Source organism: Hemibagrus wyckioides, linkage group LG19 (assembly GCF_019097595.1).
Source record: "Hemibagrus wyckioides isolate EC202008001 linkage group LG19, SWU_Hwy_1.0, whole genome shotgun sequence".
Lineage (NCBI taxonomy): Eukaryota > Metazoa > Chordata > Actinopteri > Siluriformes > Bagridae > Hemibagrus > Hemibagrus wyckioides.
In genome coordinates this window covers 16548299-16574899 of record NC_080728.1, presented here as the reverse complement: position 1 = coordinate 16574899, position 26601 = coordinate 16548299, and the positions used below count along the sequence as shown (strand labels likewise).

General features: G+C 40.6%; 2 protein-coding genes across 4 annotated transcripts in view; one reads left to right on the top strand and one right to left on the bottom strand.

Moving 5' to 3' along the window:
- Window positions 1-1477: 1477 nt before the first annotated feature.
- Window positions 1478-4490, bottom strand: nopchap1 (NOP protein chaperone 1). The gene is made up of 4 exons (XM_058416598.1): window positions 4337-4490; window positions 2845-2919; window positions 2514-2647; window positions 1478-2042 (listed from the first exon to the last, which is right to left on the bottom strand). Exons 1-4 carry the CDS (start codon window positions 4404-4406, stop codon window positions 1878-1880), a joined length of 444 nt encoding a protein of 147 aa, XP_058272581.1. The 5' UTR covers window positions 4407-4490; the 3' UTR covers window positions 1478-1877.
- A 4690-nt stretch (window positions 4491-9180) lies between these two features.
- The window catches only part of slc41a2b (solute carrier family 41 member 2b), a 31363-nt gene continuing 13942 nt past the window's right edge, over window positions 9181-26601 (top strand). The window contains exons 1-12 of one of the 3 annotated variants that reach the window (XM_058417498.1): window positions 9181-9558; window positions 9968-10103; window positions 10544-10629; window positions 11012-11115; window positions 11918-12153; window positions 12567-13189; window positions 14985-15092; window positions 18244-18315; window positions 18544-18688; window positions 19783-19929; window positions 23330-23477; window positions 23608-23687. In XM_058417498.1, coding sequence (XP_058273481.1) covers window positions 12677-13189; window positions 14985-15092; window positions 18244-18315; window positions 18544-18688; window positions 19783-19929; window positions 23330-23477; window positions 23608-23687 — 1213 coding nt within the window. In that variant the 5' untranslated portion in view covers window positions 9181-9558; window positions 9968-10103; window positions 10544-10629; ... (1 more) ...; window positions 11918-12153; window positions 12567-12676. The remainder of the gene's footprint in view (window positions 9559-9967; window positions 10104-10543; window positions 10630-11011; window positions 11116-11917; window positions 12154-12566; window positions 13190-14984; window positions 15093-18243; window positions 18316-18543; window positions 18689-19782; window positions 19930-23329; window positions 23478-23607; window positions 23688-26601) is intronic. The other 2 variants (XM_058417497.1, XM_058417496.1) reach the window with 2 other exon arrangements.

Sequence of the window (26601 nt, the reverse complement as noted above, 5' to 3'; positions counted from 1 at the left end):
CGCACTTCTCCATCTGGCAATCTGATGGACGAGTCTGGGTTTGGCAGTTGCCAGGAGAACGGTACTTGTCTGACTGCATTGTGCCAAGTGTAAAGTTTGGTGGAGGGGGGATTATGGTGTGGGGTTGTTTTTCAGGAGCTGGGCTTGGCCCCTTAGTTCCAGTGAAAGGAACTCTGAATGCTTCAGCATACCAAGACATTTTGGACAATTCCATGCTCCCAACTTTGTGGGAACAGTTTGGAGCTGGCCCCTTCCTCTTCCAACATGACTGCACACCAGTGCACAAAGCAAGGTCCATAAAGACATGGATGACAGAGTCTGGTGTGGATGAACTTGACTGGCCTGCACAGAGTCCTGACCTCAACCCGATAGAACACCTTTGGGATGAATTAGAGCGGAGACTGAGAGCCAGGCCTTCTCGTCCAACATCAGTGTGTGACCTCACAAATGCGCTTCTGGAAGAATGGTCAAAAATTCCCATAAACACACTCCTAAACCTTGTGGACAGCCTTCCCAGAAGAGTTGAAGCTGTTATAGCTGCAAAGGGTGGACCGACGTCATATTGGACCCTATGGATTAGGAATGGGATGTCACTTAAGTTCATATGCGAGTCAAGGCAGGTGAGCGAATACTTTTGGCAATATAGTGTATATATCATATTTTGATTAGAAAGTTGATTGGAGAGGGAAAGGCATATAAAGAAGTGCAACAAATTATAGGATGCTCAGCAAAAATGATCTCAAATGCTTTCAAATGGTAGCAAAAACCCAAAAACGAGCAACTACTGTTATAACTGAGGGAAGAACAGTCAGAATGGCAAAGATTCAGCCAGTCACCACCTCCAGGAAGATTAAAGATAATTGAAAATTAGCTGTAAGTACAGTAAGAAGAAGCTATCAGCAAGAAGGAAAAAAATGGCATGTGCAGAATCGGTTAATTTTCATTTTAACCTTCATTTTGTCAAAGTAGGGAAAATCAGAAGAAAAAAAAGTTTGGAGACCCCTAGCTTAAATGTCCCTCCACTTTCCCATTACAGTGATCACCATCAGCTACACATGGACTCATGATACCCAACAGCATCCTGACTAATGTTAGAACTGTCTTTTGGTGATAAATTAATTCATTTGTTTATACTGGATTCAAAATGTATAATAAGTTGAATGGATGCAATTGTACTACAAGTAGGGCTTAAAAGTACTTCGACTGTATTTAGTATACTGCCTTGTTACGGAATTTAAGATATTAATCAGGAAAATTGTTATACAGTAAGCTATTAGTTATAAAGCAAGATATCATCAACATTAACCTTGTTGTTTTATTACTTTTAACATTTCAAATCTCACAGAGGGACAGGCTTAAATCTTCAAGATGGCGTCACAGACCAGCTTAAAGAAAATTGTTTATTTGTGGCTAAAGCAACAATTACAAGAGTACCAGACTTTTCTAGACTGACACATTTATCATGAAGGACAAAGAATCCTAAATAAAAATTGTTTTATTTTGAGATTAAGGTTTTGATCAGTTATGTTTCAAACGCAAAATTTTATACCAACAAAGATCATTATCTTGAAATTCGTTTTCATCTAATTCATGTTGCTGTAATTCACCGTATATCTATGGAACCTCTGTGAAGGTTTTTCTCTCATAGACAACCAAATATAATCAGGCTGCACTGCATTTTCACTGCAAGTGAAAATCCTCAGCACTTCAGGATCATCAAACATGTCCGTCACTCAGCATGTAAGCTGAACTAAGCTCTGTTTCAGGTCCATATTTACAGGAGCTCATGAGATCTTGGCTTAGCAGAGTGATTCCCAGACCCTCGGTGGGTGTGGACTGTAAAGCGGTGCTGTGTTTGCATCAGGAGACGTGTCGATTCATTCTCCTTCTTTTTGCAGCACTTCAATGTTGGCTTTTCTTTTTCGGTTGCCAGGTAGTTTAAGCGTTTCTGTACTGATGATCTCTTCATCTGAGCTCTCCTCCTCGGATGACTCCTCTTCCTCGCTGCTGTCTGAGCCCTCCAGCTCCACCACAGAAACATCCTGTTTATGATGGACATGTACACACACACACACACGCACGCACACACACACACACACGCACACAAACAAAAAGGCATGATTAGCAGGATACATACAGGGTGTTTCTCTCTCTCTCTCTCTCTCTCTCACACACACACAAAGCATTATTAGCAGGATACATACAGGTTTTTTCTCTCTCACTCACTCACTCCTATTACGGAATCCTCCTTTCAGGCAGCAGATGCCTCATATCTTTTAGCAGTGTGTCAGAAGTTGCGTTCTTGGTTACGATATTTCCAGGAAATTTCCCAGGGAATGTATAAATTTGACCCATCAGTGCAGAGCCTTCACCAGAATCCACTCAAATATTATACATACTGAATTCTGACATATTCCTACAGAGCTGATGATGAGAATCGCTGTGTCATTAACAAAACTAAATCAGGAGAAAGGTTTCATTCCAGGAAGCATGTGACCAGGACCAGGTCTTACCATCTCAATGACTTTCTCTGCTTCCTCAACACTCTCGATGTCAAAGTGACCTGCGGGAAGATTCTCCATCTGTTGCCTTAATGTCTCATTAGCCAGAGCCATCTGAGGCAGGAAACACTGAAGCCTGTCAAGAACTAACACACACACACACACCAGATTATAACACAGTATTAAACAAAGATAAATATATAATCAAGGTTATAAAGCACTTCAGGATGTGCTGTTATGAGGAAAAAGTAATCAGCTTTGAGATGGTAAAAGTTGCTCTGTTCCATCACACCACCAGACTGTGACAGAGGATTAGAGACCACAGAAAATGCAAAATCCTCACCGCTGCTTCTCGGGACCTTTTCTGTCTGCAGGGACGATGCACCCTTGGATTTCAGTAACAGCTTATCGTGAATTCCTGCAAGTACATAAAACATGGAGGTTAATAATCTCAGGTCAGGGAAAGAAAAAATAATCCAGGTTGTATACAATCAGCCTTTATTCAAATCTAGAAGCATGATCTTGGTGAAATACTTGATGTGACTTGATCATGTCACTGCATGTCAAATTAAATATGAGGTCACATTTTTCATAGTTACAAACAACCAAGTTTCCAGTGTCATTTTTACTTTGATGACATTTTCTTTTTGTAAATTATGAAGAAAAAAAAAAGGTTCTTTCTTTAAATAATTGTACTGCTTTTGTAGCACACTGTGCTTTTCTGTCTGCAAAGCTGTAAACCTTCAATATACACTCACTGGCCACTTTATTAGGAACACTCGTAACTCGTATCCCTGAGTATGTGCAATGATCCAATATAAAGTGGCGGATGCAGATCAAGCGCTTCATGTGGAATAAAACCTCTGATCTGATTTCTGGGAATGTAATAATCGTATGCCTGATACAGAATATGAGCAGCTGAATTAGGCTGAAAGGAAGTCATAAAAATAATCATGGTTTACAACCGAGGTGAACGGAAAAGCATCTGAGAGGCATCACACAGAAACTTGAAGTGGATGAGCTACAAGAACAGCAGAAGACCACATCAGGGACTACTTCTATCAGCCAAGAACAGGAAGCTGAGTATACAATGAGCATAGAGCCACTTGTTTTGCTGTAGTTTGGTCATTTTAAGCTTTTGGATGGATCTTTGTACATTGTGTTGCATGCAAGCAACTTACCTGAGCTTCACTGTAAGCACGATTAAGTGTAATCTTCAGAGTTTTGATATACTGTGCACATGATATTTAACAACTTGACGATTTCTGACTGCAGCTCATCTGCTGCCTTACATGATTTATTTATTTAATGTCCATCAGCAGAAAGGGACCTCCTTTGACCAGGTACCATTTAGGTGGTGAATCGCTTTCTTAGAATAAACAAGACAGAACTGTGTGTGTGTGAGTGTGTGTGTGTGTGTGTGTGTGTGTGTGTGTGTGTTTTGCACTGATTGAATGAGTAAAGAGAGCTCACAAAGCGCAAAAGCAACAGTCAGTGATTTTGACCAACATAATGACCTATATAGTAGGTTTGCCTGCTAGAATGTACTATAAATGTAAATATATTGAAGCTGCAGCTCAAAGTGTCCACTGTGTGTATTTCTACGATCAAAAGCATTTCTAAATTAGGATTAGGATTTGATATTGATTTCATGTCTCACTTCTCCTAACATTACATTTTCTTTATAATATATATAACCAAATTTATATTTATTCTGAGATCTTGTCTTGTCCCTCCCTGGTTTGAACCAGCCGGTAATGCTACACTACAGAAACCATGCACTGCTAAGCCAAAAGATAACCACTTCGCCCTGTTTTGCGAATAAATCTAGTTACCTTGTCCGTTCCCGCAGACCAGAAGATCCCGAGATGTATTTTTGGGACTGTTACTTTTCTTTTCATCCATCTTTTCCACTTACTGTCCTTGTTTGCAACATGTGCGATATGTTTACTCGAACAACTTCCGGGGGAAAAGTTAAGAAGAATAACACTGTGCGCCCCCCAGCGGTGAGTTGTACGAATAACACTGCGTTTTCCAGCGTTGAACTATATGAATAACTCTGTGCGCCCTCTCGCGGCGAACTGTATGAATAACACTGTGCGCCCTCTAGCGGTGAGCTATAGGAATAACACTCAGTGCCCTCTAGCGGTGAGGTATATGAAAAACATTGTGCGCCCTCTCGCGGTCAGCTTATTGAATGACACCGAGCGCCCTCTAGCGGCGAGCTATATTAATAAAACTTTGCGCCGTCTAGTGGTAAGATTGATGAATAACACTGAATAATGAATAATGTATTATTATTATTTTTAATTTAAAGAAACAATGTTTCAAAATATAAATGACTAAATCACAAAATAACATATTCACAAATATAATATAATATATAATCACAGGTCCAGGGCCCTGGCTTAGATTCATAGCTTAGGTTACTGTTTCTATAGTGTTTGTAATCTTCTTCCTGTTTTCTCAAGATTCAAGATTCAAGAAGCTTTATTGTCATTTCAACCACATATATCTGACGCAGTACATAGTGAAATGAAACAACGTTTCTCCAGGACCTGGTGCTACATAAACATACAACATAATGTTTAAACACAAAAAACAACACAGAGCTAGGACAGAAGTTTGTCCAAGCCACATGAAGTGCAAAGTGTGCAGCTAGGTGCAAACAGAGCAACAAGACAGTGCAAAAACAATGAGTACAAAAAAAAGACAACACAAAAACACAGGACACTTAGCAAAAAAAAGAAAGAGAACGTGCGGTGAAATGTAAATGAAATGAAATGTACAACTTTGAGAAACTGTAGAAAAAAACATATAACTAATGACATATATGATTGTAACATATATATAGCGGCCTGACAACGCGTATTGTGCAAAAATACAGTAGCAGCGAATTGAGGTAGTGCAAAATAGAAATTAACATAAATATAAATATAGATATAGCAGCAGATGAAATAAACACAAGGGTTGAAGTAGTGCAATAAGTAATGAACAATATAAATTATGTGTGTGTGTCCACACAGGTGAGAGAGAGAGAGAGAGAGAGAGAGAGAGAGAGAGTGTGTGTGTATGTATGTGTGTGAGAGAGAGTGTTTTGTACAGTTCAGTCCTGGGTGTGTGTGCGAGAGAGACAGAGTGTTTTGTACAGTTCAGTCCTGGGTGTGTGTGTGTGTGAGAGAGAGTGTTTTGTACAGTTCAGTCCTGAGTGTGTGTGTGTGAGAGAGTGTTTTGTACAGTTCAGTCCTGAGTGTGTGTGTGAGAGAGAGAGTGTTTTGTACAGTTCAGTCCTGAGTGTGTGTGTGTGAGAGAGTGTTTTGTACAGTTCAGTCCTGAGTGTGTGTGTGTGAGAGAGAGAGTGTTTTGTACAGTTCAGTCCTGAGTGTGTGTGTGTGTGTGAGAGAGAGTGTTTTGTACAGTTCAGTCCTGAGTGTGTGTGTGTGTGAGAGAGAGTGTTTTGTACAGTTCAGTCCTGGGTGTGTGTGTGTGAGAGAGAGAGTGTTTTGTACAGTTCAGTCCTGAGTGTGTGTGTGTGAGAGAGAGAGTGTTTTGTACAGTTCAGTCCTGAGTGTGTGTGTGTGAGAGAGAGAGTGTTTTGTACAGTTCAGTCCTGAGTGTGTGTGTGTGAGAGAGAGAGTGTTTTGTACAGTTCAGTCCTGAGTGTGTGTGTGTGTGAGAGAGAGTGTTTTGTACAGTTCAGTCCTGAGTGTGTGTGTGTGTGAGAGAGAGTGTTTTGTACAGTTCAGTCCTGGGTGTGTGTGTGTGAGAGAGAGAGTGTTTTGTACAGTTCAGTCCTGGGTGTGTGTGTGTGAGAGAGAGAGTGTTTTATACAGTTCAGTCCTGAGTGTGTGTGTGTGAGAGAGAGAGCGTTTTGTACAGTTCAGTCCTGGGTGTGTGTGTGTGAGAGAGAGAGTGTTTTGTACAGTTCAGTCCTGGGTGTGTGTGTGTGAGAGAGAGAGTGTTTTGTACAGTTCAGTCCTGAGTGTGTGTGTGTGAGAGAGAGAGTGTTTTGTACAGTTCAGTCCTGAGTGTGTGTGTGTGAGAGAGAGAGTGTTTTGTACAGTTCAGTCCTGAGTGTGTGTGTGTGAGAGAGAGAGTGTTTTGTACAGTTCAGTCCTGAGTGTGTGTGTGTGTGAGAGAGAGTGTTTTGTACAGTTCAGTCCTGGGTGTGTGTGTGTGAGAGAGAGAGTGTTTTGTACAGTTCAGTCCTGAGTGTGTGTGTGTGAGAGAGAGAGCGTTTTGTACAGTTCAGTCCTGAGTGTGTGAGAGAGAAAGTTTTATACAGTTCAGTCCTGGGTGTGTGTGTGTGTGTGAGAGAGAGAGTGTTTTGTACAGTTCAGTCCTGAGTGTGTGTGTGTGAGAGAGAGAGTGTTTTGTACAGTTCAGTCCTGAGTGTGTGTGTGAGAGAGAGAGTGTTTTGTACAGTTCAGTCCTGAGTGTGTGAGAGAGAAAGTTTTATACAGTTCAGTCCTGAGTGTGTGTGTGTGAGAGAGAGAGTGTTTTGTACAGTTCAGTCCTGAGTGTGTGTGTGAGAGAGAGAGTGTTTTGTACAGTTCAGTCCTGAGTGTGTGAGAGAGAAAGTTTTATACAGTTCAGTCCTGAGTGTGTGTGTGTGAGAGAGAGAGAGTGTTTTGTACAGTTCAGTCCTGAGTGTGTGTGTGTGAGAGAGAGAGTGTTTTGTACAGTTCAGTCCTGAGTGTGTGTGTGTGAGAGAGAGAGTGTTTTGTACAGTTCAGTCCTGAGTGTGTGTGTGTGAGAGAGAGAGCGTTTTGTACAGTTCAGTCCTGAGTGTGTGAGAGAGAAAGTTTTATACAGTTCAGTCCTGGGTGTGTGTGTGAGAGAGAGAGAGTGTTTTGTACAGTTCAGTCCTGAGTGTGTGTGTGTGAGAGAGAAAGTTTTATACAGTTCAGTCCTGGGTGTGTGTGTGTGAGAGAGAGAGTGTTTTGTACAGTTCAGTCCTGAGTGTGTGTGTGAGAGAGAGAGAGCGTTTTGTACAGGTCAGTCCTGAGTGTGTGAGAGAGAAAGTTTTATACAGTTCAGTCCTGGGTGTGTGTGTGAGAGAGAGAGAGCGTTTTGTACAGTTCAGTCCTGAGTGTGTGTGTGTGAGAGAGAGAGTGTTTTGTACAGTTCAGTCCTGAGTGTGTGTGTGTGAGAGAGAGAGTGTTTTGTACAGTTCAGTCCTGAGTGTGTGTGTGAGAGAGAGAGAGCGTTTTGTACAGGTCAGTCCTGAGTGTGTGAGAGAGAAAGTTTTATACAGTTCAGTCCTGGGTGTGTGTGTGTGAGAGAGAGAGTGTTTTGTACAGTTCAGTCCTGAGTGTGTGTGTGAGAGAGAGAGAGCGTTTTGTACAGGTCAGTCCTGAGTGTGTGAGAGAGAAAGTTTTATACAGTTCAGTCCTGGGTGTGTGTGTGAGAGAGAGAGAGCGTTTTGTACAGTTCAGTCCTGAGTGTGTGTGTGTGAGAGAGAGAGTGTTTTGTACAGTTCAGTCCTGAGTGTGTGTGTGTGAGAGAGAGAGTGTTTTGTACAGTTCAGTCCTGAGTGTGTGTGTGTGAGAGAGAGAGTGTTTTGTACAGTTCAGTCCTGAGTGTGTGTGTGAGAGAGAGAGAGTGTTTTGTACAGTTCAGTCCTGAGTGTGTGAGAGAGAAAGTTTTATACAGTTCAGTCCTGGGTGTGTGTGTGAGAGAGAGAGAGCGTTTTGTACAGTTCAGTCCTGAGTGTGTGAGAGAAAGTTTTATACAGTTCAGTCCTGGGTGTGTGTGTGAGAGAGAGAGAGCGTTTTATACAGTTCAGTCCTGGGTGTGTGTGTGAGAGAGAGAGAGCGTTTTATACAGTTCAGTCCTGGGTGTTGAGGAGCCTGATGGCTTGAGGAAAGAAACTGTTACACAGACTGGTTGTGAGGGCCCGGATGCTCCAGTACCTCTTTCCAGATGGCAGGAGGGTGAAGAGTGTGTGTGAGGGGTTTGTGGGGTCATCCACAATGCTGTTGGCTTTGCAGATGAAGCGTGCAGTGTAAATGTTGGTGATGGGGGGAGAGAGACTCCGATGATCTTTTCAGCTGTTCTCACTATTCGCTGAAGGGTCTTGCGATCCGAGATGGCGCAGTTCCCAAACCAGGCAGTGATGCAGCTGCTCAGGACGCTTTCGATGGTCCCTCTGTAGAACACAGTCAGGATGGGGGATGGGAGATGGGCTTTCTTCAGCCTCCTCAGGAAGTAGAGGCGCTGCTGGTCTTTCTGGGTGATGGAGCTGGTGTTGAGTGACCAGGTGAAGTTCTCTGCCAGAAGTACACCAAGGAATTTTGTGCTCTTGACGATCTCCACCGAGGATCCGTCGATGAACAGTGGAGAATGGTCACTCTGTGCTCTCCTGAAGTCAACAACCATCTCTTTAATCTTGTCGACGTTCAGGGACAGGTTGTTGGCTCTGCACCAGGCTGTTAGTTGTTGCACCTCCTCTCTGTATGCTGACTCGTCGTTCTTACTGATGAGACCCACCATGGTCGTGTCATCGACAAACTTGACGATGTGGTTGGAGCTGTGCATTGCTGCACAGTCGTGAGTCAGCAGAGTGAACAGCAATGGACTGAGCACACAGCCCTGAGGAGCTCCAGTGCTCAGTGTGGTGGTGCTGGAGATGTTGTTCCCGATCCGGACTGACTGAGGTCTCCCAGTCAGGAAATCCAGGATCCAGTTGCAGAGAGAGGTGTTCAGGCCCAGTAGGCTCAGCTTCTCAATCAGCTGCTGAGGGATGATTGTGTTGAATGCTGAACTGAAATCTATGAACAGCATTCAAACGTAGGAGTCCTTACAGTCCAGGTGTGTGAGGCCAAGATGGAGGGTTGTGGTGATGGCATCGTCGGTGGATTTGCACGTGTTACCGTTCTGTCCAAAAATATGCAAAGGAGTGGACTAGCTGTGTTAGAGATTGATCCATGGAGATATTATGCAAGACAGGGGTGCATGGTGCCCTGCAATGGACTGGTGCCAAATCCAAGCTGCGGGTTAAAGATTAGGCTCCAGATCGACATCAACCCTGAACAGGTTAAAGCAGTTATTGAAGGTAAATGAATGAGTAATATAGCATAATATCATACAGGATACAGGTACAGGATATTTCTCAGTATTTTTTGTCTTTAACATTGTACCAGATCACATCATTAAACTTTGATAAATCTTTTACAGTTACTGTCCTTGTTTATTTATTGTCCTGTATGAATTTTTTAATGATGTTCCTAATTTGAATGTAATAAATAAATTAGGGTGCTTAAGACTTGTATTCAGTACTTATGTATATAACTGAACATGTTAGATTAAGTGAGCTTGGATACATTATGTCAGGGGAGCAGTAAAAGATTAAAAGGGCTCTAAGTACACAGTGGACATTAACACATTAATCTGACACTGGATTTTAAATTCTTTTAAAATACTTGACACCTGATCATGCAGTATCTTTTGCCCGTTCTGTGCAGGTAAATGATCAATCAATCAGCTGGTTTACTGCCACGTTACTGATGTCAAGCCAGGGGTTTGTTTACATGTACGTCAGCGGTAGAAGTTTTCCAGAAATGTTGCATGTCCTGAAATTCCAGTTAATCTGGAAACATTGTAAGTCAACCAGGCGACCTACTTTTGTACATTTGTTATTTTAAGAACATTTTATCTTTTCTTTCTTTTTTCTTTTTTTTTTTAAAGAAAAAAGCAAAACCATGCACTGACATTCAGGGGTTTTTGGCACATATTTATCTTTAAAAGTAGACTTTTTTTAATATTATATTACATTTTAAATTCTTGTATTGGAATCTGTATGCAAGGAATTCAAGTAGTTAAAAGAATGAAAAAGGCTTAAAATAGAACAATGCTTGCAAGGCAAAATCTCTACATAATCTGATGCTAACAACAGTTGTTATTTAGCAAAGACTTTTAATCGTTAATATGGGTAAGTTTTCTATAAGGAAATGAATTCAATATTTATGTTAGGAGTCTGCAGTGTTAGCATTTTGTAACATTCAGAGGTAAAGCTGAAATTTGATGTTTTTGCACCACAGGTTGGAGGATTTTTACTCCTCTGTGACATGACAACTTATTTAAGACAGAAAATAAAAGGAGAAGTGAGAGAGAGAGAACCGGAAATGTGAGCAAAAACTGGAACTAATTTAATGTCGGTTTATTTTCACATAACACACACCCTTGCATTTTATCCTGTTTTTTTTTTTTTAATGAAAACTAAAACTAGGACCAGACTCAAAGGAACACCGACACACATTTTATGTAACTAAAACTTTATATTGCCTATAAAATTAAATTTAGTTTAAATGTTGTTTTCTCAGACAACACATGCTTTTGCCTATTTGTAAAAAAAAACAACAACAACAACAAACAATTAAACACATACAAATTTCTATTACACATTATGAAAGCAACCGAAACCTCAGTAATATGAATAAAAATAAATAAAAGTGAAAGGTTGGCATAACTTCGAGTGACTTTTATTCTATTTTATTTGACTGCTTCAGGTTTCTCCACCCCGTTGCGATGACGTCACATCACTGCCAGAACTGGAAAGTCCAACATCTGAAAAGCTTCATCTTCACGGAGGAGAAGATTTCACTTCATACAGGTTTGTAATCATAATAAACATTTGATATATGAGTTCATATTTATTCATGACCAGTTTAACCTGTCACATCGGGTGTTAAAGGTAAATAAAATGAGCTGAGGTGTTTTTATTTTTTATTTTTTGGCTAGCCAGCATGCTAGGTTTACTGACTTACAATGTTTACTTTTTAGTTCAGTCACGTCGGGAAAAAAAATGGCTGTAAATGAATATTGGCTCATTTCCAGCTAAATAGAAACACCTTCGCTATGTTATATGTGCAGCTGTCTGGCGAATATGGTGTTTTCGCCTTCACATGGCATCTCCAGCATCTCATAAATGCAGTTCAGGAGGTTAGACGTCCCAATCCGAGTACTAGTGTACTCAATAGTGTAGAATAGAACCGTGGTGACGTGTTACATTTGCGCACTATAGTGTACTATATGATGCGATTTAGGACGTAGCCACTTACTTCGCCTGGTTTCATCGTTTGTTTGGGGATAAAATATCTTTGATTTTAGGTGAGATTAAATTCAAGGGCTCTGAGTAGACAAGGAGCCAAAAAAGAGCACAAAAATACATTCAGGAATGAAAATGATCTAGATTTGGACCAGGTCCTAGTGTGTTAACTTGCCAGAGGGACCAAAATTATTCATTAAACCTTTTTTAAATGAAATAAGTTAATGTTTGGGTGAATGAGCTGGGTTCATAAAGTTAAGTTTACGTTAATCGGTTGCATATCAGAATTGTTTTTAGTCTAGGATTAAAGTTAGTGCTGCGTTAATGTCTCTTGTTTGATACTGAACTCTGATTACTATTTGTTCAGGTTTCCATCTGGGATTCCTGGTTTACTCCAATCTCCTATCAGTCTCCAGGTGCCAATGTACACCGTATGTCCAAAGAGTATGCAGACACTCGGACATCAAAACTATATGTGGTTCCTCCCCACAGTTGTATAGAGCATTAGAGTTTCTTTCAGTGGAACCAGACTAGGTGAAACCTGTTCCAGCATGACGTGCCTCTGTGCACAAAGTAAAGTCCATGCAAATGCTGTTTGCCAAGGTTAGAGTGGAAGACATTTTCTGTGAACTTTGCTAATATATGAAATGTGTGCAGGTGAAAGACAGAATAATCTTTTTAGGTACGAGAATGAAAATGTGCGGTCTGTTATAGATTACTAAAATCACAGAGAATACAGATTATGCTACAAATATTATTTTTGTTTGAAAACTACTGTTTATCAGTATATCTAATAGTAAAAGCAGCAATCCTAAATCCACTGAATAGACACAGGACTAAGTGGCAGGTACTTTAATTAGTGTTTATCTGTGCTTCTGGTCTTTGCAGTCATCCCTTATCTGCATGATGTATAGTTTTGCTCAATAACAGGGTTTCTGTCTTTCTATGTTATTATTATCTGTATATATTCTATCAGATTTCTAAGATGCAGTAATGTTTTCTTTCTCATGTTCCAGGTCAGTGTTCATATGAAAACTATGGGCTTGATACAGCAGTGTTCCTGATCCTATTGTTTCCTCCATTCTAGTCCAGAGGGCCATGAGACAGCCCAAAGCCTGGCTTCAGTATGAGCCTCCGCACTGTAGGGGGTGCTCTGTTCACCTCCCTGCATCCTAATCTGCTTGTGAGCAACAGCAGCAGCAGTGGTGGTAGTGGTGGTGGCGGCGGCGGCAGCCGAGGAAGCCGCTGGGGCTCTCTCTCTCTGAAACCAGTGTCTTCCCTGCTGCACACTATGGTTCCTCCAGGTTACACCGCCCTGCAAGAAGAGCGACTGGCCATGGTGGAACTCAACTCACCCAAGCCGGAGACTCAGCAGAACGGCTTTCACCGCGAAGGACGTCGCCTCTCAGAGCGTTCTGGAGATGGCCGATACGGCGAGACGGAGCCCATGCTACCTGATGGCCGGCTCTCAGGAGAGGAGGTAGATGAGGAAGAAGAGAGCGAAGAAGAAGGCCAGCAACCAGCCACACAAAACATGCCCAAAGAGTCACCTCTGGCCATGGCTCTGCAGATTCTGGTACCATTTCTGCTGGCCGGCTTTGGCACTGTTTCAGCTGGCATGGTGTTAGACATAGTGCAGGTGAGTCTCATGTCCATCTTCATGCAAGTATGTAAAAATTTCCTGCAGTTGAATAACCTTAACCAGGAAGTAAAATTAAAATCGCCAATACAACAGCTAGTTTTGCATTTCTTGATGCAAATCCACAGTGCTTTCCTAGCAAGGGAAGAAAGAGAAACAGGAGACAGAAGAAAAGAAAGGGAGATGTGGAGAAAGATAAATAAACAGAAGATGAAAGAATGAGAAACATGTGAAAGAGAACAAAAGAGAATGATGGAGAGTGAGATAAAAATAAATGGAACAAATGAGATATAGAAAATAAAAGAGAAGTGGAGCTGTACAGATTGCACCTGCACTGTGTGTGTATGTGAATTTAAAGCGCAGCTGTTTGCTCTGCTGTAACATGTGAAGATGATATCTCTAGAGGCAATAGCTCAAAAGACAGACTTCCGGTTTTTTTTACATCAGCGTTCTTTCACAATTAGCACTACAAAGATGTGAAACGGAAGTTTAAAAAAATTTCTTACTTTTAAAGCCAAGGCAACCAATCTAACACTGTGTGTTATTTACCGAACATTTCTGAACATAAAACCAGCCTTTTGAAACATTCAAAATGAATATCACGGGAGAATTATGTGAGCAGACAGACAGCAATCTTTAACAGGCAAGTGCTCACAGGTCTTCTTGGAGCACGCTGACCTCACGTTCCATATCATAAGTCTGAACAAACTGTAACAAACTTGCTTACACAGTGGTGCCTGAAGTCTGTCAAAACATGATAAAAAGAACATCACTTGACTGTGGTTTGTGCCACATATGCGCACCAAACAAAACTACATGGTCTGGGATATAAAGTGATCTGATCATTTAAATGTAATCTAGTGGATGTTAATCTGTCATTTCTAAGGAAGGAAATGCGCTAGGGTTTGTTTTTATGGGAATGTAATCAATGCTGGGTGCAAAGCTGAGTTACTGTGTCCTCCCAGAGCTTAGTTAATTTCTAGCAGGACCTCTTGAAATCGCTCTTAACCTGTAACACAAAAGATTTATTTGTTTTATTTATTAAAGAATGTTTTTTTTTGTTTTTTTTTAAAACAATATACACCGATCAGGCATAACATTATGAGCACTGACAGCTGAAGTGAATAGCACTGATGATCTCATCATGGCACCTGTTAGTGGGTGGGATATATTAGGCAGCAAGTGAACATTTTGTCCTCAAAGTTGATGTGTTAGAAGCAGGAAGAATGGGCAAGTGTAAGGATTTGAGTGAGTTTGACAAGGGCCAAATTGTGATGGCTAGACCACTGGATCAGAGCATCTCCAAAACTGCAGCTCTTGTGGGGTGTTCCCGGTCTGCAGTGGTCAGTATCTATCAAAAGTGGTCCAAGGAAGGAACAGTGGTGAACCAGCGACATGATCATGGGTGGCCAAGGCTCACTGATGCACATGGGGAGTGAAGGCTGGCCCGTGTGGTCCGATCCAATAAATGAGCTACTGTTGCTCAAATTGCTGAAGAAGTTAATGCTGGTTCTGATAAAAAGGTGCCAGAATACACAGTGCAGGATGGGTCAGGGCTGTTTTGGCAGCAAAAGGGAACCAACACAATATTAGGCAGGTGGTCATAATGCTATGCCTGATCAGGTTAGTTCTAAAATTAGTTGCCAAGTCAAAACACACATTTCTTCCTCTTTCAAAGTCAGTAAGACCAAGAAAAAACCCAGAAAAACCACAAAGTGCAAAGGACCTGAAGACTTTGTAGTGATGGGAAAACTGTTACATAAATATAAATTGCTTATGTCTCTCTCTCGTGCAGCATTGGGATGCCTTCAAATACGTCACAGAGATCTTCATCCTGGTCCCTGCTCTCCTGGGTCTGAAAGGAAACCTGGAAATGACCCTAGCCTCCAGACTTTCCACAGCAGTCAGTGTCTTACCTTTTGTCTTTTTTCTTTTTTGCAGCCAGCTCAGTTACTTTATACGCTGGTATCTGATCTTAATCCTTCAAAATAAGAGCCATAAGATTTTTTTTATGGGTAGTAAAGAGAAATGGCGTGATCTGATAATCATCATTTATAGAAACATCAGCTGATTATTGTACGTTTAATCGTGACTCATCATGCGTTCACCAGCTCACTTCATCACAAGGTATGTCACAATGCATTATTGTGTATTGCAGTATGTGAGGTTTGAATAACAGAGGTGTGGTGGTGTTATGAGGCTGATGCAATGTGGAATTACTGTCACCCTAATGTTGATTATTTTCCCATAACTGCATGACTTACTCCACTTATATAACAGCAATTTGCCAAGCACATTATTAATTGATTAATTAACAACACTTTTTCAAACACACTTCCTTCATTGTAAAATTTCAGTTTGCTCCTTACAGAAAAATTGCATTCAGGTCTCTGTGTAAGCTGTTACTATATAACTGATGAAGTGTAAGAATGAGGACAATTTATTGATTAATAATTAATAAGTGGTGACAGCCATCCCTATGATCAGAGCTGCTGTTATCATTTAAGTAAATTAATCATTTAATTTACATTTACATTTCTGGCATTTGGCAGACGCTGTTATCCAGAGTGACATACAAGAGTGTTTTGAAGTCTCTATCAATAAATACATTAACACTGGTTCAATATGTGACAGACTTAAGATACCATCAGCCCAAATGTGTTGGGACGTTTAGTTTTTTTTAATCCACACCTTTTAACCTGGTTCAGGATTTAAGAATTCAGCAAATCTAGTAATCCCGTATATACAGTACATATTACACTTTTGTATTTTGTGTCCAATTTTGTGCTGAGTATGGCAGTCGTGTTGTCTGAGTGTGTATTTAAAGATGTATGGCTCTGTGTTTAGGCAGTTGCTAGTTTTTGACGGCCCTAGTCTTTTATTACATCCCTGTCATTACAGGTGTTCATTTGACATCCGTCACAGACAAAGCCAGTAATGCACTTAGACTCACACGCCCTACACAGGCTTTAAATCGGGTGTGTCCATTCTTTACAGGTCACTATTTTGATGTTACAAGGCGTATGTACAGAAATCTATATGCAATATTCATTAAAAGCGTTCCATATTTTTATATGCTTCAGAAAGCATTTTACATGAACTATGAAAAAGAAACTCAAACTGCTTCTGACCGCTCGATTTTGAGCTTGATGTGCTTCTGTGTGTTTTGTAAATTTATCTGTATTGCCTTGTTTTGCTTTTTAAACCTTTTAAACAGCAATAGATAGAGTCTGTTTTTTTCTGAGGTGATCCAAATGAAGGCTATCAGGTGTGCTCCCGTACTTATGAAAAGAATTTTGCATTTGATTTTTATAGAGATTGGCTTTGTTTCATTTCCAGACACGGAAACACCTACGGTCTGTAAAAAGAAAGATATTCTCATATTATTCAAACTAGTTAAGCGAAAAGGACTCCAGGTCCACTTTGGAAGAAAGAAGTCATAATTTAGCATCTTTTCATCCACTATGACAGAAATTTCTGGCCATTTTTATAGACTTGTATCTCAACTCTGGAATACGGTGATGCAGCATTTCTGTAGGCTTTCTTTAGTATCCTCGTCTCAGCAGCAGCAGCTTGCGGTATCAGGGGGGTCACCCTCAGCGTGTGAAATAGCTAGTGTTCCCCTGCTGAATCTGTCATTCACACTCGAGGTGAGACAGCAAACAAACGCTGCAGTGGAGAAGCTCTGGCCTCCTGTTTTCTCCTCACACAGCTGCAACCACCATAATCCCAGCTCCGATACTCTTACTTTTTACAGTGTTAAACTGTGGTTTTATTTTTGCCTCTTTTATTTTTACGAAGTTTGTGGTCTGATGATTATGTAATAGGCAGACACATGAGCTTCTCTTTTCTCTGCTCAGACCTCATGGTACATACTCAGGGTTTTGGGCAAACATCAATTCCTAGTTCCAAAACCGGATATTTCACACACGTCTGTGTATTTACATAACACTGCCACACTGTAACCCTGACATAGTCTAAATTTTACCATCTGTTCCTTCGCGTCTTGCTTTTTAACACATCATTTTTATTTTTTCTCACAATTTTTTCTTTGTTATTCTGGCAAACCTCTTTACATCCTCAAATTTGTTCTGAATTAGGCAAATATACTTCTGAATATCATGTTCTGAATTCAGTCTATATATGGCCCTCTGATGGACTGGCGATCTGTCCAAGGTGTACCCCTGCCTTTCGCCCCATGTGCTCTGGGATAGGCTCCAGCAGACCCCCCTGACCCTAATTATGAATAAAGCAGGTATAGACGATGGATGTATGAAAAAATGTAAAGAGTTCTGTTTTTATGTGAACGGGAAATGATTTTTTACTTGTATTATCAGCATCATCCACATCAGTCACTGTCTTATTACTTGAGGTAAAAGTCTCACAGGAGCCTCATCATTGTCTCTTACTGCTAACAGCGATGGGGAAATCCTATCTGCCAATTCCCAGAAATTCCCCTGTTTCTCATGTGTATAAATCCAGTAGAGCTGACTTCCCTTTTTTGACTGCTGATTTTGTAATGGTGGATAAAAATGCTTGTGCTCAAGTGCTGATGAGAGCAGCATTAAAGAGGTTGTTTTAGAAATGCATTATTCTACAGGTTTTCGTTACTACTTTAATTAAAATCTGATTTAGTTAGCATATAAATCTCAACAAAAATGAAAATGTGGATAAAATATGTAACTGTGTAATTTGTATGTAAATATGTAACATTATATGGAAAAAATACAGGGGATAGACCTCTTTAAATGCTTAAAAGAATTAGAAGAATTCTCAGAAACTTCACATTGTCTTCATTTTGGCTTGTCGATAGATTTTTCTCTACTGTTTTAAACAGAAACTTCAGACAGCTCTTTGCAGATTGAACCAGTCTGTAAGGTTTTGGTGTACATGTAAAAAGAGAAAGTGATTGAGGTGCATTTCTGTCAGAATCCTTTACCATATCTGCCTGTTTTGCCACTGATGCTGTTTACAGGGAATTAATTCTGCACATAAATTCAGGGATTAAATGAAATGATGTGTGATTGAAAGGGTGTGTGTTTTTATCTCCTCAGGTAAATGTTGGAAAAATGGACTCACCCATAGAGAAGTGGAACCTCATTATCGGCAACTTGGCGCTTAAACAGGTAAGGCTAAACCACCAGTCTGTGTATTTGTTTTAAAACAATACAAATTTTGCATCTGAAATCATTAGGTATTTGCACTATTAATATCTTAAGTCATACGCTGATTTTTTTTTTTTTTTTTTGCTACTTTTTTCCCCGAGGGTTCAAAAGTTTTGGCACTATTTTATTAATGATTACATTCACCTTGGGGATATCTGATTGTCTTTTTGTTCATCTGTGTGTCTTCAGGTCCAAGCTACAGTGGTGGGGTTTCTGGCAGCAGTGGCAGCTATTATTCTTGGCTGGATCCCTGAAGGAAAGTTCCAGATGAGTCACGCTGTGCTGCTCTGCTCCAGCAGCGTGGCCACGGCCTTCATTGCCTCCCTGCTGCAAGGCATGTCTCGGTGGAGTACTGCCACGATCAACGGCTAAATGAACAGTTTCTAAATGCCCATGATTCTGTATCCATGTAGCACTGAGAGTCTGAGAAGAAAGTCAGGCGCATATATAAATGCAGATGACAGAGCAGTCCACCCTCTTCCTCATACATGAGCTCACAACTGACAACATGACTAATGTCACTGTGATTTACAGGAGAGAGAATGTCATTCCTCTTACGCATAGAGCACAGTGATTTTGCACCTTTGGCTCCCAGCGAAGGACATGTCTTGCTATAAATTCTTGAAAATGATTGGTCAGAAGGTGTCGGTTAATTTTCTATAACAGCAGGTCTGACAGTAGTTTTGACTCCAAAGCAAATCTACTAATCTTTGTGTCAGGCTGCATCATACCACCCTGTGTTTTATTCCTTACTTAAAACATTTATCATGACAGTAGGGGAAAAAACAGTACCTGACAGCAATATCAGCTCTGAAACAGATGGCCTTGATACATTGACGAATATGATGTGAATCTCAAAATAAAACAGCGTCTAAAAAGTAACTTTGTCTAGCAGATGGTATTCAAACCTCTGATCTCAAGTTAAAGTGTACTGATGTGTCTTGACACCAGTCTCACCATCTACAAACCACTCGTTATCTCTTTCCCGTTTGTGTGCTGTTGTGCGACTGTACTGTCATGTTGGACCAAACCAGAAAACTTATAACTTACAGTATTTCTGTGTATCTTAAGAACCTGAAACTTTTGGTTCTTAAACTGAAAAATGTTTAGCATGTGCAGTTTTGATTGCTACAAAATGCTAAAAAAAAACGTGATTTTAATGTTAATTTTACTTAACACAAATCGGTCACAATCCATTACTTCTGCAGTATTGTGAAAACACTGGGTAGTAGTTTTTTTTGGTAGGTTCAGTATTATATTTGTAGGTTCTGTTTTATTATTTCTAAGTACACTGTAGCCAAACAAAACATAGCAACGTGCTGTGTCAGTACAACAAGCCTTGAGGTTGATGAAAGAAAAATGTTTATTTGCTGTAAGCAACAGGCTGAGTCACATTAGTGAAGCTTTTTCTTTGTTTCTCTTTGTCAGGTATCATCATGGTGGGTGTGATTGTGGGCTCAAAGAAGACGGGCATCAATCCCGACAACGTTGCCACGCCAATTGCAGCCAGCTTCGGTGACCTCATTACGCTAGCCATCCTGGCCTGGATCAGTCAGGGGCTCTATAGCTGCCTGGGTAAGAGAAAGAGTGTGTGTGAGAGGGTGTGTATGTGTAAGAGATTGTGTGTGTGTGATTGTGTGTGTGAGGTTGTGTGAGAGAGAGACTATGAGAGTGCCACAGAGATGGAGAGAAAGAGACAGGGAGCCAGACAGTGACAGACAGACAAAGAGAAAAAGGGATAGACAGCTATAAAGATAAAGAGAGAGAAATGAGAAAGCGACTAACAGACAAAAAGAGAGTCAGAAGACAAAAAATGACCAGGAAAGACAAAGACTGACAAAAAGAGAGAGACAGCCAGATGTAGACATCCATTCAGAGACAAACAGACAAAGAGTGACAAATAGATGGAGTGAGACAGACCTAGAAAGCAGGACTAGTAGAAAGAGCAAACCCTAAGGTGGAACAGGAAATCATTATGTTTAGTGAGCACCACAAGAGGGCAGTAGAGTAATAGGAATGCTGAACGCTCAGTGTTCTGATCTGATGCTGAATGTTCGTCAGGTTTAAATGTTTACAATGAATTTTAAAATAGCTTTTAATATAACATGTGTGTTAGATTATCTGTGCTTTCGTGTCTGGCTGCCAGAGCACAGGTGTGAGGAGATATATAGTGTGTAAAGTTGAGGAGCTGACATGCTTTATGTTAGGAACGTGCTGCTAATGAGGCGACCTGAGCTGGGTGGAGAGAATGCTGCACAATAGCACTTCTGTAGCACTGGTCATACTTTTCCCATCTCTCCCTATCAGACCTTTGGACTAGAGTAAGACATATTCATTCTCATTCCCACAAACACATACTCAGTGACATGAGCCGATTTGTGTATAGAAATTCTTCACGGTCTGGGTACGTTATTTAATGGTTCTGATGATGGTGTTGCATGTGTATGATGGGAAGACGTTGAGGAAAATTCCTCAGCTAATGTTGGCAGGGAATGTTTGTGTTTTAACTTGCTGATTATAGCATGACTTTGATGCAAGTCAGGACAACATTTCTATATCATCACTGAAACAAAATCCGCCTGTTTTTTATGTGAAGAAAGCTTATTCCTCAGATAATTTATCTGACTTGGCAAGACTTCTAATACAGAATAACCTTCAAATATTTGTAAATGATTAAAATCCTTAACCCTGTGATCACTGTTATTCTTCTCATTCTGAATTTTTAAACTGCTCTGAATTCTTTATTCATTGCATTGTACTGGGAAATCCTACAAACCTTGCTTACTTCTTTACTTCCTCCCATAATGAATTTTCTACTTACTTACCTACCTCCTGCTTTCCTTCCTTCCTTCCTTCCTTCCTTCCTTCCTTACTTACCTACCTCCTTCCTTCCTTCCTTCCTTCCCTCCCTCCTTTCCTTTCCTTTCCTTTCCTTTCCTTTCCTTTCCTTTCCTTTCCTTTCCTTTCCTTTCCCTTCCCTTCCCTTCCCTTCCCTTCCCTTCCCTTCCCTTCCCTTCCCTTCCCTTCCCTTCCCTTCCCTTCCCTTCCTTCCCTCCCTCCCTCCCTCCCTCCCTCCCTTCTTTCTTTCCTCCTTCTTTACTTTCTCACCAACTTCATTATCTACTTATTTCACTTCCTTTTCCCCCTCCTTATTTCATTTATTACTTATCTAATTCTTCCTTAGCTTTTTCCTAATATCCTTTAATTATTGCTTCTTTTTTTCCTTCTTTCCTTCCTTACAAGTTGTTTTGATTACCTTCAACCTTCCTTCCTTCTTTCTTTCCTTTGTTCTCTCCTTCCCTTAATACCTTGCTCTCTTTTTTTGATTCCTTCCTGTTTTTTTTATTCCCATCACACAAAAGCCACCAATCAGAGCTTGAAGGCTAACACATGCTTCCTCTGAGACAGCCAGCCAACCATATCTTACCATACTGCTCATGCTGTAGCACATGGCAACAATATCTACCCTCTTCTGCATAACTGAGCTCACAGACACCCATAATTGGCTAGTGTCACTGTGATCGACAGGGGAGAATAATATAGTCCCTCCCACTCGAAAAATCAGTTTTCAGTTGTTGCTAATGGTAACATTTCAATTCACTTACTTTTCTTTTGGAACTTTCTTCTCAGTTCGTTTTTTATTCATTATGTTTTATTCTTATTAGTTTTTTTTTCTAGTTTCTAATTCCACTGAACCGCCTGACTGACAATTGACTGAAATTTCTTTCCATAAATGTGTGTGATGTGTTGACACAGGTTACACATTTAAACAAAGGACACAACCCTTGGATAGGGAGCTCTGTTTTAATGTGTAAAATACAATACGGTTAGAGCAATCAGTGTTTCAGTTTCAATTCAAAGATATACTTCATATTAGGTCTTGTGTTTATTATTAGGGCTAGAGAAAACACACACACACACACACACTTTCCACCTGTTGACACACCAAATCCAATGTCAAATGTCCTCACAGCTCCCACACACCCAGTCACACAGACCATCAATTATTTTTATTTCTTTTGTTAACTCGGTGACACAGCGTCTTGTTCTTTCCCTTGCCTCTGTCTCCGCCACTGTCTGTGAGGTAAAGTGAGGTGAACAGCCCGTGCCACTTTGTGCCAAAACCCAGCCGCCGTGCCAGCCAGCAAACAGCCGCTCATGCCATCACGAGCCGGGGCCGAGGCCCAGTCGGGCCTACACCCACTAAATATAGTCACACAAACTCAAACACTCCCTATTAAGGATTGGACGACAGGGGCTTGTGTAAATCTATGCAGATTTGTTGAGCAGCGATTAAAATGTGATGGAAAGCTAAGTTTGAGGCGCTTCGTGTGCATTAAAATCATGTGTGTAATTTTTTTTTGGAACAGTGGCCCTTATTCAGTAAAGTTGCCCACAAAAGACTTTGGGTTTGAGCTCCAAGAATGACGCACGAACAAATGTGCAACTCATTCAAAAAAACAGAAATGATTAGTGTGGAAATGTGCAGGGCCCCGCCCACTCATCTCTCATTTGCACATTATATGCATGTGCGCATCTGAGTTTACCCTCATATACATCTAATTTACATAAAAGCCTAATTTACACAGGTGTTGCGACAGTGAGTCAATATAAAAAGCATTAATCAGACATCAGTTACACAAGATCTGAGAAAATGAGTAAATCGAGAAGGGGGGAAAAAATCTGTGAAGGTTAGAGGTACTTTGAGAATGATGAAGAGATATCCATGTTAAATGTTTTAAGCAGCTAGCTTTGTATAAATTTATGGAACTTAAGCGTACATATTGATTTTAGATTTCATTTTTACTAATTGAAATTTGAAGACTGATGAAGCAAACACTCATTTCGCAGTGACCATACTCAATTATGATGTATGGATAAGAGTGAGGTTTTGTTTTTCACCATTTTGCAGCCATTTAAATACTTGGTTTGTTGCTATTAGTGTTAACCTGCTCATTATAACTGTCTCTTTCAGACTCTCACCCTTATGTGTCATCTCTTGTGTGTGCCTTCTTCATGTCTCTGACTCCGGTGTGGATGATCATCTCGTCAAAACACCCTGCGAGCCGACAGCTCCTCTACTCCGGCTGGGAGCCCGTCATCACCGCCATGGTCATCAGCAGGTCTCTCTCACACACACACACACACACCTTCATGCAATATTTAAGTTGATTTAACAATTCTCTCATATTTATACACTGACTGCTGGATCACGGTTCTTAATTTTGGTTCTTTTATTTTTCCCCATCTCAGTATTGGAGGTCTGATCCTGGATAAAACAGTGTCGGACCCAAACTTGGCTGGTATTGTGGTCTACACCCCTGTCATAAACGGTAAGCACTCACTCTTGAAGTAAAATTCCCAAATAGATTTGATGTTAAAAATTAGTTTTTCAACTCATTTTGAACATCTTCTCACAGGCAGGATTTCAGCGCTGATGCTAGCAGGGTTTCTTTTTCAATTTATAATCTGTCAGCAGGGTTATGCAAGTGAAAAATGTTCCGTAAAGAGCTTTGTTCAGGCTGCACTTCATAAATTGCATTATAAAAGGTAATTAGGATCTTCATCTAGAATATTAAGTATTGGTAATATCATTAGATTTTGAGAATTCTTATTTTTTTAGCAGAGCTAGCCACTTTTATGATTTAGATGACTGAATGCTGCTGTGTAGAGAAAATGGCAGAGGACCAGAAATGGTTGAGCAAAAGCTTTATGGTAAGTTCGTTTTGGAAGTGTAGTGCAGACGTTAATCACAACCATGCTATCTCCTCTCTCTCTCTCTCTCTCTCCCTCCCTCCCTCGCTTACTTTAATGTGGCATCTCAACAGGGAGTGATAAGATTTTAATTAATGCACACTAATGTAAGGTGTTAAACCAGCTTGAACCTTGCCCACTTTAATACTGGACAACTGATTTTGTGTTTGTGTACAGGGATGTTTAGGTAAAATCCCGAAATCTTGAGTTTTGGGTAATTATGGAGAGAGTGGATGAAAGGAATAGGAAAGCAGGTATGCCGATAGAGTGGAGGAAGGGAAGGCTGTATTTTATCTACCTAAACAGTCATTAGCTGTGTCTAATATACTCCAGCATTGTGAAAAACCCAAACCTGTCAGGAGCACTCGCTCACACTTGCCTCACCAGTCTTATCGGCAGACTGATCCACATTATATGTCCCTGGTGTGGTGCTGCCATAATTAACTATGTCGCACAGCTGTGTGTGTGGGTGTGTGTAGTCTCGCAAAACACGACATCTAGCACTCACTAGAGAGTCTGGTACATTTTGTCATTAGGCTGAGATCCACCGAATCCCATGTATTGGTTTTCTGGAAACCTGATTAAAAGAAATGGGACCTGAAGTAAGTTAACTTGGCTATGGTATGATTTTAAGAGATAATATTGTTGGCTCCAGAGCTACAGTTACAGAATTGAGCACAAAAATATATGAATTAACATTATGAAGTGTTAGATTGTGCTTGTGTGGTGTTTTTTTTTTTTAGCTTTATTGTAAATGATTAACAATTGATTGGCAGATAAAATCTAGGTTTATACCAGTTGTTTTATTTCTTTGCTTTTCCTCATAGTATATTTTAATTTTTTGTAAACGGGTTTAGATTAAATTTCCAGTTGTGTTCATACGGTTGTGTGTCTTGGCAAAACTTCATCAAATCTATAATATTTTCAATTATCCTCTGTTCCTGTGATGCGCTTCCAAAGACAGTATGTCATTATCTGTGGAACTGCACTGTGCGTAATTTACTGCTTTACAGCGTTGCATAAACCATTATTAGCCTACGTAGACTTTACTGTGGGAGCCATGCATGAAAGATTTCTCATCCTCATCAGGTCGCTCACAGAAAGCCCCCCGTGACATTGGCTTTTTAACTTTGTTTTATTCTAAGCGTGAGGATTTGCTGAGTCAACATCGGTGTGCTATCAGCAAGGAACGAAAATTATTAATGGAGTGTGATTTTTATAATTTGAATGGTTCATTTCAGGGACGCCTTCTATGAATGAGCAATGTCCTTCCTCAAGTTTTCATTTTTACTTCCTTTCTAGGGAGATTAATGTAATTCAAAGCATTTTAGCCATGGTGTGCTTCCTATTGTACTTTTGTAAGGTCAAAAATAATAAGATGCAGACAATAGCAAAGACGTAATAATCTCAGTCAGGCACACACACAAACGCAAGCACTGACACAAGCTCAGGCATGAGCACTAACACACACACACTGACATGAACACAAACGCAAGCACTGACACAAGCTCAGACATGAACACTAACACACACATACTGACACGAGCTCGGTCAGACACTGACATGAGCACAAGCACAATCCCTAACACAAGCTAAAACACTGACATGAAAACAGGCATTAGCACAAGCTCAGACAGACACTGACATGAAGCTGTCACACACAGACACAAAGCTTGCTCAGACAGACAGAAGCTACACACTGACATGAACACTAACACAAGCTCAATCAAAATCTGACACAAGCATAGGCATGAGCACAAACACACACACACACTGACATGAGCACAGACAGACAGCATAGACAAGAGCTTAGTCACATACAGACACAAGCCAAGACTGGCACAAGCACTGACACAAGCCAAGACTGGCACAAGCACTGACACAAGCCAAGACTGGCACAAGCACTGACACAAGCCAAGACTGGCACAAGCACTGACACAAGCCAAGACTGGCACAAGCACTGACACAAGCCAAGACTGGCACAAGCACTGACACAAGCCAAGACTGGCACAAGCACAGACACAAGCCAAGACTGGCACAAGCACAGACACAAGCCAAGACTGGCACAAGCACAGACACAAGCCAAGACTGGCACAAGCACAGACACAAGCCAAGACTGGCACAAGCACAAGTACAGACACAAGCACTGACACAAGCACAGTTTTAAGCGAGACAAGTATGCTGTTAGCGAAGACAGGATTATAATTGGAGTAAATTACTGTTATTTATCATTTTAAATGTTCATTTCAAAGACACCTATGTGTGAATTGAAATGTCCTTCCTCAAGTTGTAATTTTTACTACCTTCCTAGAGACATTGCTGTCATCCAAAGCATTTTAGCTGTAGTGTGCTTTCTGTTTCAGTGTACATTTATAAAGTCAACAGAAATTAGATCATCAGAACCCTTTCCTTTATCAGTAACATAACCAAAGACTTTTTTTTTCTTTGGATGTACAGAGCCTTAATTCCTGGTGACATTTCTCAGCACAACTT